General features: G+C 42.0%; 1 protein-coding gene across 2 annotated transcripts in view; it reads right to left on the reverse strand.

The window, feature by feature from the left end:
* The window catches only part of SUPV3L1 (Suv3 like RNA helicase), a 29,566-nt gene extending 11,606 nt beyond the window's left edge, over positions 1–17,960 (reverse strand). The window contains exons 1-8 of one of the 2 annotated variants that reach the window (XM_019035500.3): positions 16,952–17,960; positions 11,458–11,535; positions 10,978–11,085; positions 9,781–9,895; positions 8,088–8,256; positions 5,754–5,865; positions 2,257–2,334; positions 436–527 (exon numbers count right to left, since the gene is read on the reverse strand). In XM_019035500.3, coding sequence (XP_018891045.2) covers positions 436–527; positions 2,257–2,334; positions 5,754–5,865; positions 8,088–8,256; positions 9,781–9,895; positions 10,978–11,085; positions 11,458–11,535; positions 16,952–17,222 — 1,023 coding nt within the window. In that variant the 5' untranslated portion in view covers positions 17,223–17,960. Of the gene's footprint in view, positions 1–435; positions 528–2,256; positions 2,335–5,753; positions 5,866–8,087; positions 8,257–9,780; positions 9,896–10,977; positions 11,086–11,457; positions 11,536–14,862; positions 14,989–16,951 lie in introns of those variants that run through there. The other variant, XM_055353622.2, reaches the window with a different exon arrangement.
* Positions 17,961–18,344: the final 384 nt, after the last annotated feature.

An 18,344-nucleotide genomic window follows, 5' to 3' on the forward strand; every position in this document is an offset into this window, starting at 1 on the left:
TAAAAGGAAACCAGTTACTTCCAACTCTAAGAATTTCAAAAAGGAATATAAACTGTGTCTGGCAATTAGATGTGTATCAAAGGCCCCAATATCTGACATACAAGACTTTGAAAACGACAAACTTGCTGGGTCTCCGACTTCTAAGAGTACTGATTTATTTAATTCGAAGAGATCTACTCAAGCCCCACAAGGTTTTGTCAAGAAGTGAAGAATTTCCTGTACTCTTGGAAGACTTCAGGTGTGATGACCACTCTGTCAGAACTTCAGATCATGAGGTTCAATCAAATATATATGGTCTAGTTGATCACAAGAAAATGAAGCTTTCTTTTTAGTTAAGTTCTGACGCTGGCATTATCTAGGGCCTCTGAAGCCACTGCCTAGGTACTCTGGACTATTTGATATGCCACCTGGAGAACAAAGCATCTAATCGAATACCTCCACTTCCTCCCCCGTTGTGTACATAAGCTCCGTCACCAGGTCAATAGCAGCAGGTTCTCCACACAAATGAACCTCTTCGGCACACAGTCCTGTCAATGCAAAACTGGGTTTCTTAATTTTAAAGATTTATAATTAAATATACAACATTTTACATAGCCAAAGTACTTTACGTTGGCTTACATATTGCTTTACAACCTTACCAAGTATTTTCAAAAATATTATCTCTGATGCAAACCTTGAAATAATCACTAACTTCTAGTGGGCAAAGATTATCCAATTTTTATTAATCTCAGGCCTTTTAAATTGCTTTGGCCAAAGTTTCAACTCTATCAGAGTGAAACGAGCCAGGATTAGAAGCTGGCATTTGGATGCTAAGTACTGAACACAGGTCCTATACTTTGTTTTTCAAATTAGGCTCCATGGAATTGCTGAGGTACCTCAGAGGTTGGGGGTTGGAGGGCAGAAGAAACTCCAAGCTCCTTATCCCTGAGCAGATCCACTTCCATGTATTTTACATAACAGGCTTCAATGTATACTCTTTGTTTAAAAAAAGAGTTCAGCCTTTTTTTTTTTTTTCCATGAGACAGAGTCTTGCTCTGTCGCCCAGGCTGGAGTGCAGTGGCATGATCTCGGTTCACTGTGGTTCACTGCAATATCTCCTTTCCAGGCTCAAGTGATTCTTGTGCCTCAGCCTCTGGAGTAGCTGGGATTACAGGCATGCGCCACCACGCCTGGCTAATTTTTATATTTTTAGTAGAGACAGGGTTTCGCCATGTTGGCCAAGCTGGTCTTGAATTCCTTGCCTCAAGCAATCGGCCAGCCTCGGCCTCTCAAAGTGCTGGGATTACAGGCGTGAGCCACCGCACCCGGCCAAGTTCAGCTATTTGTTTTTAAATTTGAAAACACCTGCCCTAAAACATGATCAAAAATTCACTCCAACATCAAGCAGTAGAAATGTTCATTCATGTCTATGGACCTCAAGAACTCCACTTACAGGAGCCTATCCTAAAGAAATAATTAAAAAGATAAAAAATAAGCTGAGTGTAGTGGCTCATGCCTGTAATCCCAGCATTTGGGGAGGCTGAGGTGGGAAGAGTGCTTGAACCCAGGAGTTCAAGACCAGCCTGGGCAACATAGGGAGACTCTGTCTTTACAAAAAATTTAAAAAGTTAACCGGGGGGCATGTTGGCAAACAGCTGTAGTCCCAGCTACTCGGGAGACTGAGATGGGAGGACTGCTTGAGCCCAGGAGGTCAAGGCTGCAGTGAGCCACAACTGCGCCACCACATTCCAACCTGGGCATCAGAGCAAGACCCTGTCTCAAAAAATAAAAAGCTTTGGCCACAAAGATTTTTACTGCAGCGTTATTAGTAATAGGGAAAAAAAGGTTCAACTCTATGGAGCAAATTACGGTATTGCCCTTCAATAGAGATATGCGATCATATTAATACGTAATGAAAAATGTCACATGAAAAACAGCAAGATACAAAATAAGATGTTCTCAAAACACCATATGCACATACAAAAAAAAAAAAGACTAGCATGAAACACACCAAAACATAAATTGTAGTTGTGTAAATATGAGATTTGAACATTTTAACTTTAATTACATGGTTATGCTAGTTTTAGCACAGGAAAAAATAGATTTCCCATTATTAAAATAATATTTAGAAAATAAAAACTCATACTTAGTTTACTTTTTTGTGTCAAAAAGAAAGGTTCTAGGTGACTCTATTTGGTTGGCAATGGCAAGCAGATAAAAACGCATCTCAGCGCAGATGTCATAAAGCACGGGTTTTATAGCATTACAACCACCAACCTAGAAGTGCTCTGGTCCAGGCCCATCCTCTGGCTGGATCTCTAATCATTTGAATTTCATCAATTACAGCCACTTCATCTTAAAATAAAAAAGTTAACATGAGCAATACCATCTACTTAAATAGTATTATAAACAAATTCCAACACCAAAATTCAAGCATCACTATCACCACTACCACCATCACTTACTGGGTTCCTCTTTTCCAGCAGGTTTGTTCTAAGTGTTTTACCTCCTCTTAAGTACCTCCTCCTTAATCCTCACAACAAATCTATGAGGTTAAGTATTATCACTATCTCCATTTGACAGAAAAAGTCAGAGGCCCAGAGAAATTAAGTTACTTGCCTTAAGTTATACAGTTAAGTGCAGAGATGAAATTCAAACCCAGGCCATCTAGCTCCAAAGTCTATACTCTTTTTTTTTTCTTTTTAATTTAGATACAGGGTCTCACTGTTGCTCAGGATGGCCTTGAACTCCTGGGTTGAAAGTGATCTTCCTAACAGTGTCTCACTGTCATACAGCCTGAGTCCAGTGGCACAATCATAGCTCACTGTAACTTCAAACTCCTAGGCTCAAGCAATCCTCCTGCCTCAGCTTCCAAGCAGCTGGGACTACAGGCATGCAGCACCATGACCAGCTAATTTTAAAAACATTTTCTTGGGAGGTCGAGGCGGGCGAATCACAATGTCAGGAGATCGAGACCATCCTGGCCAATATGGTGAAACCCCGTCTCCACTAAAGATACAAAAATTAGCCGGGCGTGGTGGCGTGCGCCTGTAGTCCCAGCTACTCTGGAGGCTGAGGCAGGAGAATCATTTGATCCCAGGAGGCGGAGCCTGCAGTGAGCCAAGATTGCACTACTGCACTCAAGCCTGGGCAACACAGCAAGACTCCAGCTCAAAAAAAAAAAGTTTTTTTTTCTTTAGAGATGAGGGTCTTGCTATGTTACTCAGGCTGGTCTCGAACTCCTGGCCTCAAGCAATCCTCCCATCTCAATCTCTTAAGTAGCCAGAATTAACAGGCACAAGTCACCACACCCAGCTCCAAGTCCATACTCTTACATACTCTACCACACTGCCTCCCACACTGAGCAGTTCCACTTGTCCTGTTTTTTTGCAATCTAAGAGACAGCCTGGAGAATTTCTCTGATGAGAACTATCACATCTGGACAGAAGTAAAAGAAGAAGGCAAGTTCCAGAACAAGGAGGTGACAGCCCTTCATTTACTAATGAAGCATCTCTACCACAGGAAACCAGGCAGCTCTCAGGAGCAGAAAGTGAAGTGGAAGGAATAATTCCTTGGGCCTCAGTCATGCTCATCCTTAGGGGTTTTAAATCCATCGCTATGGCAAAAAGTAGTGTCTCATCTCATTTTCTAAAGCTAAAATGCTTCCAAATACCTTATTCTATTCCCTGTAATTCATATATTATATTTTACTTTCTTCCCCAAATACTACAGAATTGAAAAGAGAACATTTAAAAATACAATGACACTTAGGAAAGTAAAGAAAGCTAATTTTATATTGAACAATCATCAGATTCAAAATTACTTATTGAGGCTGGACATGGTGGCTCATGCCTGTAATCCCAGCACTTTGGGAGGCCGACGCGAGGCGGACTGCTTGAGCCCGGGAGTTCAAGGCCAGCCTGGGCCACAAAGTGAGACCTCTTCTCTACAAAAAAAAAATTTAAAAGTGAGGCAGGAGGATTGTTTGAGCCCAGGAGGTCACGACTACAATAAGCTGTCATCTTGCCACTGCACTCCCACCTGAACGACAGGAGTGAGACCCTGTCTCAAAAAAAAAAAAAAAAAAAAGTACTTAGTGATCTGGATATGTACAAACAAGACTAGAAGAGAAGACGTAGAGAAGAAATTCTGATTTATAAACTTCTGTGCAACTGTACAATATATTACTTTATAATGTATTGATTTTTAAAAAACTATTCTTCTCACAAAGTTGATTATTAAAATGAAAAAAAGCAAGCTACCAAATAGTAAAGTACCTTCCTATTTGTTTAATATACACACCCACCATGCACATTTAACTATATGCATACACAACATGAACACAAATATTAACAAAGTCTGGAAAATATATAGGGTTAATTAACACCTATTGATTCCGGATAGGTGGGACTGGGAAATTATGTACGTTTGTTTTCTTCTGTTTGCTTGCTTACATTTTTATATTTTCAATAATGAAGATATGATTGCTTACATAATAAGGAAAAAGTTAATTTTCACTTAAATGTTAAGGCCAGGTGCGGTGGGTTATACCTGTAATCCCACTGCTTTGGGAGACCTAGGTGTGAGGACCACACAAGGCCAGGAGTTAGAGACCAGTCTGGGCAACATAGCAAGAACCCATCTCCACAAAAAATTTATTAATAAAAAATTAGCTGGGTGTGGTGGCTCACACCTGTAGTTGTAGCTACTCAGGAGGCTAAGGCAGAAGGATTGCTTGAGCCCAGGAGGTCGAGGCTGCAGTAAGCCATGACTGCGCCATTGCACTTCAGCCTGGGTGACACAGTGAGCCCCTGACTCAAAAACAAAACAAAACAACTTTAAATAGAAGCTCATTGTGGCAGTGTACATAACAGGAAAAAACTTTAAACAACCTAAATATCCTTTAACAAATGGGGAACAAATAATTTCAGTTCTAAGATGGAATACTATAAAACAGTTTAAATGAAATAACTACAAATATGTAGCTATAGATACTTCAACAAGACTAGACAGATCTAAACACATTTGTGGAGTAAACAAGCAAGTGGCAGAATAATAATAATATAATAATCACATAAATGTTTTAAAACACAACAATCTAGAATACTGGTAATACGTATCAGTGATATAATATATATCCTGAAAAGAGACAGGAAAACTATACATACCAAATATCTGTTACTAGTTAGAACAAAAGAGGAGAGACGAATTAAACTGGAGAGTGGTACAAAGGAAATTTCAATTATGCTTATTAACATTTCAGCTCTTTTAAGAGAAAAAGGGAAAGAACTTCAGGTGCAGGCATTTGTCAGTGGTGGCAGGATCGCACGTTTGTCATACTTATTCTCTTCTTTTCCTAGATTTTAAAATTTTTTCTTCACACAAAAAAATCGTATTTCACATGTTCAAGTGTATTTTAAAATTAAAAATACCATGGTCAGGCGCAGTGGCTCACGCCTGTAATCCCAGTACTTTGGGAGGCCGAGGTGGGCAGATCACCTGAAGTCGGGAGTTTGAGACCAGCCTGACCAACATGGAGAAACCCCGTCTCTAGTAAAAATACAAAAATTAGCCGGGTGTGGTGGCGGGCACCTATAATCCCGGCTACTTGGGAGGCTAAGGCAGGAGAATCGCTTGAACTGGGGAGGCAGAGGTCGCAGTGAGCCGAGATAGTACCATTGCACTCCAGCCTGGACAACAGAGCAAGACTCTGTCTTGAAAAAAAAAAAAATTAAAAATACCAAACCATAGTTTCTTAAACAGCATATACATACAAGGAGTTGTAACACTGCACATCTCAACTGTACAAGAAACATGTGAAGCCTGTTTCCCATTTGGCTGAACTGTCACACGCTCTTCACCTGTCACCAAGTCACATGGCACACCCTAGAAAGACAGAAAAAAACCTAGAATTATTGAAAATAATGCAAAAATACGTTTTGGATATTTAACAGGGTGTTCTCTCCACTACCACCAAATTAGTTTGTTTCACAGTTAAAACATAATGTTCCCACTGCCGGACACGGTGGCTCATGCCTGTAATCCCAGCACTTTGGGAGGCTGAGATGGCCAGATCACAAGGTCAAGAGATACAGACCATCCTGGCCAACATGATGAAACCCCATCTCTACTAAAAACAGAAAAAGTAGCTGGGAGTGGTGTTGCACACCTGTAGTCCCAGCTACTCGGGAGGCTGAGGCAGGGGAATCGCTTGAACTGAGAGATGGAGGTTCAGTGAGCCGAGATCATGCCACTGCACTCCAGCCTGGAGACAGAGCAAGACTGTCTCAAAAAAAAAAAAAAAAAAAAAAAAAAATTCCCAATGCTTTTTTCCCTTTTATAAAAAATAAAGTAAAATAAGAGCCACTCTCTTACACAACTTGGGTAAACCTGGAAACATCTCAAATCAGCTAAATCCTCAGGTAACAAAAGCATGAGACACTGCAGCAGTTTCACATTTTAACTTTGTACATCTCTGAACTATTTGACTTCATTAAAATGAGTTGTTTGTATATTCAAGAAGAACATTATAAATACAATTTAAGAATGTAAAGACCTCCTATTATAATTCCCTGAGAGGGACCAACATTAATGCTGTATCAGGGTGATCAACCATTCTGGTTTGTCTAGGACTAATGGGTTCCCCAGAATGGAGGACTCTTGGTGCTAAATCTGGAGAAGTCCAGGCAAACTGGGATGGCTGGTCATCATAGTAGCCTGAATCTAATCATGGGGAAACACCAGACACATCCAAACTGAGAGACAGTTCACAACACAACTGACCTGTAGTCTTTCAAAATGTACAGGTTATGAAAGACAAAGGAAGACTGAGGAACTGTCCAAGATTAATGGAAACTAGAGATACGACAACTAAATACAGTGTGAGACCCTGAAAAGAACCCTGGAGGGGTGGAGGATGGGGTGTAATTGGACAATTAATAAAATTTGAATATGGATTGTGTATTAAGAGTAATTTATCAATATTAAATGTCCTGCTTCAGACAAATATCCTGTGGTTACGTAAAAGTCTGTTCTGAGGAAACATATTCTCAAGTATTTACAGATAAAGAGGCATTATGTATGTAAATTGCTCAAACTGTTCAGAAAAAAAAAAAGAGAATGCAAATTACCTACCAAAACTGGTTAAACTCACATTATAAAGTCATAATAAAACAATGAACCAAAATGTAGCCCATTTAGTGAAAATGATGCCTCAGACTACAGGGCTTCAGTCCTTTCAGTTTTGAAAAGGTGGCTTCAGTCTTTATCATTAGTTCTAGCTGATAGCATCAGAGGTCTAATCTATAAAAGGTAAATTAAATATCATAGAGTAGAGTAAAACTCTGATGGGGCAAAGGACTACAGAGTTTTGAGTATAGCAACAATATTTTATTTCTTAAAAAAGTAAGTGAAGCAAGTATGATAAAATGTAAAGATATGATGAGGTGGTGTAATAGGTTCAAGCTTATTTGTATGTTACTTTCTGCATTTCTCTACATATGTAAAATGTTCTTCAATATTATATTTCATTCACTGTACTGGCACATGTTTTCACGTTTTTGTATCTCTGAAATCAAGATGCATCTTAAGAATTGATAGAGCTGGGCGCGGTGGCTCACGCCTGTAATCCCAGCACTTTGGGAGGCCAAGACGGGCAGATCACGAGGTCAGGAGATTGAGACCATCCTGGCTAACACGGTGAAACCCCGTCTCCACTAAAAATACAAAAAATTAGCCAGGCGTGGTGGTGGGCGCCTGTAGTCCCAGCTACTGGGGAGGCTGAGGCAAGAGAATGGCATGAACCCGAGAGGCGGAGCTTGCAGTGAGCCAAGATCGCACCACTGCACTCCAGCCTGGGCGACAAAGCGAGACTCCATCTCAAAAAAAAAAAAAAAAAGAAATGATAGCATGTCAGAGTCAGTTGGTAGCATCTTTTTCTTTCTTAACTGTATATAAAATAATGATACATCTTACAATTGACAGCCTCTTAGATACAATGAAATATGGTAATTTCTTGTTAACAGTAAATTACTACAAACATCTTTTCCCACTCCCACCAAAAAAGAAAATTAAGAAAAAAATGAGCAAATATTTGGTAATATACTGACAGCAGCATTACTCTTTTCGAAGATCTCATGTGCCAGTAATTTTAGAGGGCCACAATACACTCCAGACTTTGCTGAGAAGTATTTCTGGATTGCGTGATAAGTCTTTCCACTGTTTGTGGGGCCTGAATGAAATATTATCTTCCGCTGCATGGCTCTAGCATCTGGGTACCTAAAACATGAGTAGGTAAACAGCTTAATCCATTAACCTCAAAATCCATCCTGGCAAAGACAGCAAATGAAACAAATTCCAAATGAAATATCCTCTTAATGTTCACAAGATCAAGTCTTTGAAAAACTAAACAATGGGTTTCATATCCACATTAAAATAATGACTGGTTTCCAAGAATAGCATTTACTAACTAGAGGACAGAAAAACCCAAATGCAAATTAATGTCTTGGAAATTTTTCCCATTGTACAAATCTCTTTTTCTCAGCAGTTACTAAAAATAAATTTAAGCTGCTATCAGTTCCATACTATGTTCACATCATTCCCACAGCTCTAAACACATGACTCTAAAGGCAAACATTCCCAGGCCCCTGAATTCCAACATACACAAATACAATAACGGAGTCTTCTACCTCTGGCCATAGTGGAATAACTGGCACTAGACTTGCCCTCCCACTAAAAGCAAGTACAGGCGAGGCATGGTGGCTCACGCCTGTCATCCCAGCACTTTGGGAGGTCAAGGCAGGAGGATCACTTGAGGTCAGGAGTTCGAGACCAGCCTGGCCAACATGGTGAGACCCCGTATCTATTAAAAATACAAAAATTAACCAGGTGTGGTAGCACACGTCTGTAATCCCAGCTACTCAGGAGGCTGAGGCAGGAGAATCACTTGAACCTGCGAGGTGCAGGTTGCAGTGAGCCGAGAATGCACCACTGCACTCCAGCCTGGGTGACAGAGTGAGACTCTGTCTCAAAAACAAACAAACAAACAAACAAAAAAATTAAGTACAAAGCGGGGCAAAATACATGCAATAAATGTGTGGGGACATGGGCCACAGGCAGTGCAGGACTGAAATCCTTGAAAGAAAAGAACACTTGGGATGAGCCGTACTGCACCCCAGCAAGGCATAGGGAGGTGGAACCCAAGCAGAATATGACAAACAGTCCCACTGAAGCGAGCAGCAGAGATTAAGTTCAGAGCTGCTTCAGCAGCTAAAATGTGAAGAATAGACTGTGGAAGAGAAGGGTGCATAGAAGGAGAGCCCAGAAGTCTGTGTGGGGGTTCCCTGTGAGTTCCTGGCCAAGGGCTGGGCTAACCATGTACAAGGTAAGAATCGGCAGGGTCTAGGAATGAGCAGCCTACCAAGGGTTTGAGTGGAAAGTCTCAAAGATGTCTCAAGTGCTAGGTGATGTTGCAGTTCCAGCCATGGTGGAAAGAACTCATTAACACCCAGGCGCTCAGCTAAAACACCAGGAAGGCCACAGCTTACACTTAAGGACAACATCCTTAAGTCAGGGCTATTCTAGATCTGCCCTAATAAAACCTAAAACCACACTCAATCCGGATCAAGGTGAGATACCAATGAATTGCCTAAAAGAGTTAACTGCCTCTTTTTATTTTAGGAAAACAACCTAATCCAGACTCCTTATAATTTGTTATCTAGAATACAAAAAAAAAAGATAATGACCACGAATCATCCAAGATTAGAAACTGAAAATTTCAAATCCACAAATGGAGAAACTAACCAGTTAGGTGGTATTCTTAAGTCACTGATTTTACGTAGATCATCCTTACAGTCCAACACAGGAAATATTTGTTTGGCATGTCTCAAGAAAAATGGGAATAAATCATCCGCATGAGCTGGAAAATAAAACACTGTATTAACATGTGCAATCTACATAAAATTCGTAACTAAATTTAGTGAAATCTTTTTTCTTAACAAGCTAAGTTGGGGGGGCATTGCCAGGGTAAAAAGAAAAGTCCTCTCTGGGCACAGTAGCTCACGTCAACAATCCCAGCACTTTGGAAAGCTGACCTGGAAGGATGGCTTGAGCCCAGGAGGTTGAGGCTACACACTGAGCTGAGACCGAGCCACTGCACTCCAGAGCCTGGGTGACAGAGTGAGACCGTGTCACAAAAAAAAAAAAAAAAAAAGGAAGAAAAGAAAAAAAAAAGTAGAAAAGTCCTGAGGTTACAGGCCTTATCCTTTTCTGGGATCCTGTTTTGTCTTACTTTTTCCTTTTAATTTATATTTTCAGGAAATTGGCTAGCAACCACCACGTTCTACTCCCTTAGTACAAACAGGCAAAGATTAGCATTGGCAAAAGTTAAATTAAAAATAAAGAACCTAGACATGTACATTACAGAGATGAAGGCGCAAACATTTTTTAAACTTCGAAAACCACAGACAGGCAAAACATGTGTTTGTTCCTCAGCAAGAATTCTCCACATCTTAGAGGCTCTGAGAGGAGGTTGGGGCATGTCCCATTCAGCGTTGTATCCTCAGTGCTGGGCACAAGGTACAGGTCTAAGAGTCAAATACATAACCAAAGCCAAACTGCCTGTGGGAATGAAATTACGATATTTTGACTTTTTTTTTCTTTTATAGCAAGAACTTTGTCCTGATATGAGGGAGAAGGAAGCCAGTGGCAAAAACAGATGGAATCTGCTATGCACTAATTCTAACTTGTGTGAGAGCTTATTTCACTGGGCCCCAGTCTTCCTCCAGTCTAAGACATACGGGTGATGTAATAACCAGCTCAGGGACCCAATATAAAAGCAAACAACCTAGAAGTCATCCTGTCAAAGCACTGAATTATTTACAGAGGATGTTACCAGACCCACTCTAAACCAAATAAGCCCTTCTAGAGAAATGAGCATGAAGTATGAGAAGAAACAGAAAGTATGTTCAACAGGATTTTAAAAAGTCTCTAAACACTTGCCTGCACCGAAGCAAATATCATTCAAAACAATGTGAATGTCCACATCCAGGGAATGAGACTGCATAATATAATTTCTAAAGCTTATGAAAGCTTGGTGGAAGAGACGAGCTGTAGAAACACAAAATGAAAAGATGTAAGGTGTAGTCCTCATTTTAAAAAGCACACAGACGCACCACACCAAACTCATCAAAGAGTCTTTTTTCTTTTTTTTTTTTTTTTGGCAGTACAGCTGGTTTATTATGATCTGGGCTAAAACTGAAGTCCTAGCACAGCATGAAGGAAGGCCGCAGCTGCAGCTCCTCTGCTGTGCAGTATGGCTCACCAGGTGAGCCTCGCCAGTCTCCCACTCAGCCAGAAGCAAAGGGCAGGGACGTGTCTCCAGACTACAACAGCCAGGTCACATGAGGGGTCGTACAGTCCTGACCAAGCTGTACCGTAAGAGGTAATAAAATACCTCTATGAAGATGTTTTGGGCCTTACCATCAAGTCCATAATCAGCACCCAGTTTCTGAATTTCTTTCCTCTTGTAAAATTTGTCTAAGACCTTCTTTACTTCATCTAGAAGAGAGATGTCAAAATTTAACATTTCCTTACCTTAGATAAATGCTGAAAGAAAGCAAAAGAAACTTGAAGCAATAACACTAAAGGCAGCAGTCTAATGAGTGTTGCAAGAACTAGAAGGTTTTAGTCGATCCTTCTTTATGAATTCATATGCGATGGGAGTGTTAAGAAAAATGATCGAGTTGGCCGGGCACGGTGGCTCACGCCTGTAATCCCAGCACTTTGGGAGGCTGAGGTGGGCGGATCATGAGGTCAGGAGATCGAGACCATCCTGGCTAACATGGTGAAACCCCGTCTCTACTAAAAATACAAAAATTAGCTGGGCCTGTTGTTGGGCGCCTGTAGTCCCAGCTACCCAGGAGGCTGAGGCAGGAGAATGGCATGAACCCAGGAGGCGGAGCTTGCAGTGAGCCGAGATGGGCCCACTGCACTCCAGCCTAGGAGACAGAGCGAGTCTCCATCTCAAAAAAAAAAAAAAAAAAAAAAAGAGAAAAATGATCGAGTCAAATAATGCAGCACCCTGTTATACCACAGAGGAATGAGCAATGCACTCTGGGATCAGAGGCAGCCTCAAGCCTTCACCAGGCCACTTATAGGTAGAGAGCCACACTGTCATTCACTTATAACCATTCTGCACATCCAAACAGTGAGCAGCTAAAACACATCCAGAAAGACAACCAATATAGCAAGGACCAGATCCTCATGCTTAAGGAAGCCAGGCTGATGTTAAGTTTGAGGATGATGATTTCAGGGATAAAAGATTACACTTGTTTTGTGCTAGATAGCATAACTAAAGTCAGTGGGAGCAGATTTCAGTGGAATTTATACAAGAACTTCCTAACAATTAGAACAGTGAAACGTGAGAGCTCCTTGCCAATGGAATTACTCAAGCAAGGGTTAGATGACTGTCAAGGGTGACGGCAGAGAAATGTCTATGCTATTGGGAGATAACATGCCACTATGAATCAATAATCTTACAGGTAAAAGTATTTTAAACTAATCAAGCTGAGATTGTATTATGGTTGTATATGTTAAAATACTACAGCATTATTCAATAAACATTTTACTGACTCAGTCACACACTATGTATTTCTAGGAGGAGAAGCCACAATGAGGACACAGCCTTTACCCATGAAATTCAGAAAGGCCAAGTGACCTGTATTTTTACCTTTCACAAATGTGCCAACCACATTTTCACACAGTCCAACACACACAACACTCATTGAAGAAATCAAGCCTGAACAAAGCATTCCACTAATAAAACTTTGTCTGACAGAATGAGGAAATTTCAGAATCACTAGATCTGCCCACAATTAAATATGAGATACACATACACACACACTGTGTGTGTGTGTGTATATATTTATATTTCAGATCACAGGCAGATTTCTGGGTCTCTGTTACTTTGTGCCGGGTAGGAACAACAGTTTCTTTTTTTCTTGGAGACAGTGTTTCACTCTTGTTGCCCAGGCTGGAGGGCAATGGCGCGATCTCAGCTCACTGCAACCTCCGCCTTTCGGGCTCAAGAGATTCTCCTGCCTCAGCCTCCCAAGTAGCTGGGATTACAGGCATGCATCACCATGCACCATGCCCAACTAATTTTGTATTTTTAGTAGAGACAGGGTTTCTCCATGTTGGTCAGGCTGGTCTCGAACTCCTGACCTCAGGTGATCTGCCAGCCTCAGCCTCCCAAAGTGCTGGGATTACAGGCGTGAGCCACTGCACCTGGCCAACAGTTTCTTGGTATCAAGGGTAGAAAAACCAGTGACAAATAAAAGATTGGAAAAAGGCACATGCCATCATTGCTTGGGAAAATTCTGCTGACCTATAAACTCGATACAAACTAAAGACAGATCACATTTATTTAGAATTAACCTATTTTCTGTGACTAATACTACAGTGTTATATAAGATTCATGCTGCTTTACTCAAATTAAAATGCTTCCAAAATGTGAAATTTCTCATTATGCTAAGTAAAAGAAACCCGTTACAAAAGACCACATACTATATGACACTATTAATATGAAATACACAAAACAGGCAAATCAACAGACAGAATGTGGATTAGTGGTTATCTGGAGCTAAAAAAAAAAAAAAGACACTGGGGACTGGGGGACTAGAGAGTGACTTGCTAACAGATATCAGGTTTCTTTTTAGGGTGATAAAAATGTTCTAAAATGAAATTATGGTGATGATTGTACAATCCTGCAAATACACTAAAACCCAGTGAATTATACACTTTTAAAGGGTGAGCTTTCTAGTATGTAAATTAAAATTGTATCTTTCTTTTTTTATTTGAGACAGGGTCTCACTCTTGTCACCCAGGCTGGAGTGTGGTGATGCAATCTCAGCTCACTGCAACCTCTACTACTACCCAAGCTCAAGCAACCCTCCCACCTCAGCCTCCCAAGAAGCTGGAACTACAGGCACACATCATCATGCCTGGCTAATTTCTGTATTTTTTGTAGAGATGGAGTTTTGCCATGTTGCCCAAGCTCATCTTGAGCTCCTGGGCTCAAGCGATCCACCCTCCTGGGCCTCCCAAAGTGCTGGGATTGCAGGCATGAGACACTGTGCCCAGCCTAGTCTTTTTAAAAGAACATTCTGACTGCAGGTAGAGAATAGAATGAAGGGATCAAAGCCATATGAGGAGACACATAAGGGGCTATATGTGCAGTCCAGTCAAAAGATGGAAGCTGGCAACTTAGACTAAGCTGGTTGCAGTGGAGAATGAGGGAAATGAATGAATCCAACATTTATGAGGTACAATCAACAAGACTCATTAGCTGGGCTTTCTCTGATTGTTAGATGTAGGGGTGAGGGATGGAAGAACAAAGACTACCAGGTTTTGACCTGAGCACCTGGAGGAGCAGGCTGAGGGGAAGGTAAGTTGTCTTGACATGCTAAGGTGAGGTGTGTGTAAGAAAGACAAGTGGAGACACCTGGTAGGCAGCGAGATATATAGGTCCAGGGTGAAGGAGAGAGGTCCAGGGTAGAGACAAAGATCTGAGAGGAATACTGAATTAGTGAGGGGAGAGAGAGAATGAGACACCCCATAGACAGCACAGAATAAGGCAGCAAGGTGACGCAGGACAAAGCCTTTAAGTACCTCAACTTTTTGGGTTATGAGTAGGCAAAAGAGATTGAGAAGTGACAGCTTCTTGTCCTGATTGCTAAGCTAAGTGGAAATCTGACACCTTAACCACATGGCTATATCAGAGTGTAGTAATGCACCATCTTCTGTAGCCCCTCCTGCCATGCTGAAAAATCATTCTAGTAAATTCAACATCTGGACCAATCCCAGTCAAAGGAGATGAAAAATCACCTGGCACACAGACCCAATGAAGTATCTAAGGATTCTCCACCAGAAGAAATCTAGTGCTGACAAACCCATGTCTTTATTCTATCTTCTTACAGGAAGCAGCAAAGACATTTACATTTTCAGGTGAATTGGAATAGCTGCAGAAAATAAGAATTTATCAATATTTGAATACAATAAGGCAAATTATCTCATCCAAATTACCTTATGCCTTCAAATAATATAAAATAATGGAAAATTGTTCTTTAATGGGTAAACTATTGTTTGAGTTTCAACTCTGCAAGATGAAAAAGTTCTCATCTATTTCGCGACAATGTCAATATACTTAACGCTAGTGAACTATGTGCTTAAAAACAATTAAGACTGGCTGGGTGCAGTGGCTCAGGTCTGTAATCTCAGCGCTTTGGGAGGCCATGGCAGGAGGATCCCTGGAGCCCAGAAGTTTGAGACCAGCCTAGGCAACATAGCAAGACCCCATCTCTACAAAAAATTAAAAAATTATCCAGGCATGGTGGTGCACGCCTGTATTCCTAGCTACTTAGAAGGCTGAGCCAGGAGGATTGCTTGAGTCTGGGAGTTGGAGGTTACAGTGAGCTATGATCATACCACTATACTCCAGCTTGGGTAACAGAGGAAGACCCTGTCTCTAAAAAAAAAAAATAAAGAAAAAAAAACTAAAAAAAAGTTTAAAAGAGTAAATTTTATGTATTTTTACAATTTAAAAATAAATAATAGTATAATTACATTATTAAAATAACACATTCTCTGCTATGGTTTGAATGTCTTCTCCAAGACTCATATTGAAATTTAATTGCTATCTTAACAGTTGAGAGGTGGAACCTTTAAGAGGTGATTAGGACATGAGGAGTTTGCCTTTGTGAGTGGATTAATGCCATTATCACAGGAGTCAGTTATCACAGGAAAAAAAGGATAAGTTCAGCCCCCTTTCTCTGTCTCACAGGCTCATTTGCCTTTCCACCTTCCACCATGTGATGATGCAGCCAAAGGCCCTCATCAGATCCCGGCTCAGAACCATGAGTCAAATACACCTCTATTGTTTATAAATTACTCAGTCTCAGGTATTATGTTATAACAGCAAAAAATAAAGACAGTCTCCCAACACCAAGTAAAGTGAAAGGCCTTGCTTAACACTGGAAGAATATGTCAAAGAATAACATATACTGTGAGTTCCATCACATGTTTAGTGAAAGTACTGTACTTCTGCTCCGAAAAACATATTGTAGTCTATATTTTAGATTTACAATAGGAGGCACCAATGTCGCTTGTTGAAGTGAGACATTTCTCCTATTCCTGGAGACAATTCTGGATAGCATTTCCTCAATCTCCCAGTTTCATATGGTCAGAGGAAACTCCCTTACCTCCCTAATCATCCCGAAACTCACCTTGAAAACATTCACATGCCTCTCTGTCAACGAATCCATCCAAACTTAAGTTTTGCTGAGCAAAGCCCGCTGCCACTAACTGATGCTACCCTCTTCTTTTCTCTCTGGAGCCGGGGACACCCTACCTTGTTCTAGACCTTGTCATGTTCTACCTTGTATTACAGTTCACTTTCCATACACGTGTCCTCCCCCACGATACCGTCACGTTTCTTAAGAGGGGATCTGGATCTGAGTCTGGTTCCTCTTGGCAACCACCACACAGCCTAACAGCGTGGTATGAGTCGGCGCCTCATCAATGACAAAGAATCCTAAAAGGAGTCTCCGCTGGCTTTTCACTGCCACATCCCATTCGGGGGTGGGAGAGAAACAAAGAATGCAAGAAAGAGCGGGCGTCCACCTAACAACTCAAAAAAGTCAAATCTTCCCAACCCATGAGTGTCTAAACCATTCAGAGAGCAGGGCAGTAAAAGAGAAAAGGCCGCTTCTGGGACGAGGCGTTAAGAATTAATCACATACAGTCCCAAGCCGTTTGAGGGGCTCACACACCAGCGAAGGAGGCAGACACTGAGAGGCACGATGACAACACTCGATGGGACCTCGGATCCCCAGGGGAAAGGGATGTAGCTTCCTCCCAACCAGCTTCGGCCCAGCAGACACCACCCTCTGCCGCCCTCAGTAGTTCCCGCACTCACTTTTGTCCAGAGGCCGGGTTAACTCGGCCCCGACGTCGCCGTCGGCGCTGGGGCCCTGAGGTTTCACAGTCAGGGGTACGAACAAGGACGTGTTTGGTATTTTGGAGCCACCGGAGGCAGAGGAGGAGGCGGTGGCAAGGACAGAAACTTGCCCCAGAACCCCAGGAAAGGGCCCAAAGTGGGGACGAAGGGCAGAGCAGATGGCTGCCCGGTGGCCAGCCTGGCGCCCCGCCAGTAGCCGAGCCCACAATAAGGCACGGGAGAAGGACATCGAGGCCGCAAGTTCTACACTGTCCGGCAGCAGCCGCGGACACGGCGGCGGACAGTGACGCGCACCTCCAGCGCCTACTGTCCAGAAAGACCCAGGCCGAGCAGGTAAGCTGCCCGGGAAAACGCCTGACCGCTAAGGAAAACGCCGTGCCGTGAGGGTGTTCTTTCAGGGAAGAAGAAGATTAGCAGGGAAAACCACTGGAGATAATTCTCGTTCCCTTTCTCTGTTTTGTTGGTGATTGGGACCAGCTTTCCCTAAAGAAGGGAAAATAATCAGGCATCTTTGGGATGTCATACATGAGCGGAGGGGGCCTGCTAGTCGTGTCACGTGATGCAAACTAGTACTTTGGTAAGCAAGTGTCCAGAAGCACGTGGGTGAGCAGTGAGAGAATGGGTGGTGGAGCAGCAACTGCGAATGCTCAGGGTACGAGTATGTCTTGCGAACTCAGACACTAAATAGCATTTCCCAAAAGTTTCTTGCATTGTTAACCGTCATTTCCTGATATGGTAACGTTAGCGATAATAACTTGATATGCCTCTCAGAAATGTTGCTAAGAAATATTGTTGCACTATTAAACCCCTTGTATTACGTAAGTACTTTTGCTTTAATGTGAGCAGTTTGCGTACATCATCCTAGCAGCTATGACCACATAGTTGTGACCACATGGCAAAAATACGTGCTCTGTACCCCAGCCATAGTTTCGTTCCATTGCATTTGTTGAATACCGTGTCCTCATGTGAGGCTGCAACATGTTAAATTCACAAGTTTAACCCGGGCGTGGTGGTTCACGCCTGTAATCGCAGCACTTAGGGAGGGCGAGTCCGGTGGATCATCTGAGGTCAGGAGTTCGAGACCAGCCTGGCAAACATGGTGAAATGCCCTCTCTACTAAAAATACAAGAATCAGCCGGGCGTGGTGGTGCACACCTGTAATCCCAGTTACTAGGGAGGCGGAGGCAGGAGAATCGTTTGAACCTGGGTGCCAGAGGTTGCAGTGAGCCGAGATCGGGCCACTGCTCTCCAGCCTGGGCAACAGAGTGAGACTCCGTCTAAAAAAAAAAAAAAATTCACAAGTTTAGCATCTCCATCCACATCTCTTTATACTTACATCATTAAGATCTTA

This window comes from Gorilla gorilla, chromosome 8 (assembly GCF_029281585.2).
Source record: "Gorilla gorilla gorilla isolate KB3781 chromosome 8, NHGRI_mGorGor1-v2.1_pri, whole genome shotgun sequence".
Taxonomy (NCBI): Eukaryota; Metazoa; Chordata; class Mammalia; order Primates; family Hominidae; genus Gorilla; species Gorilla gorilla.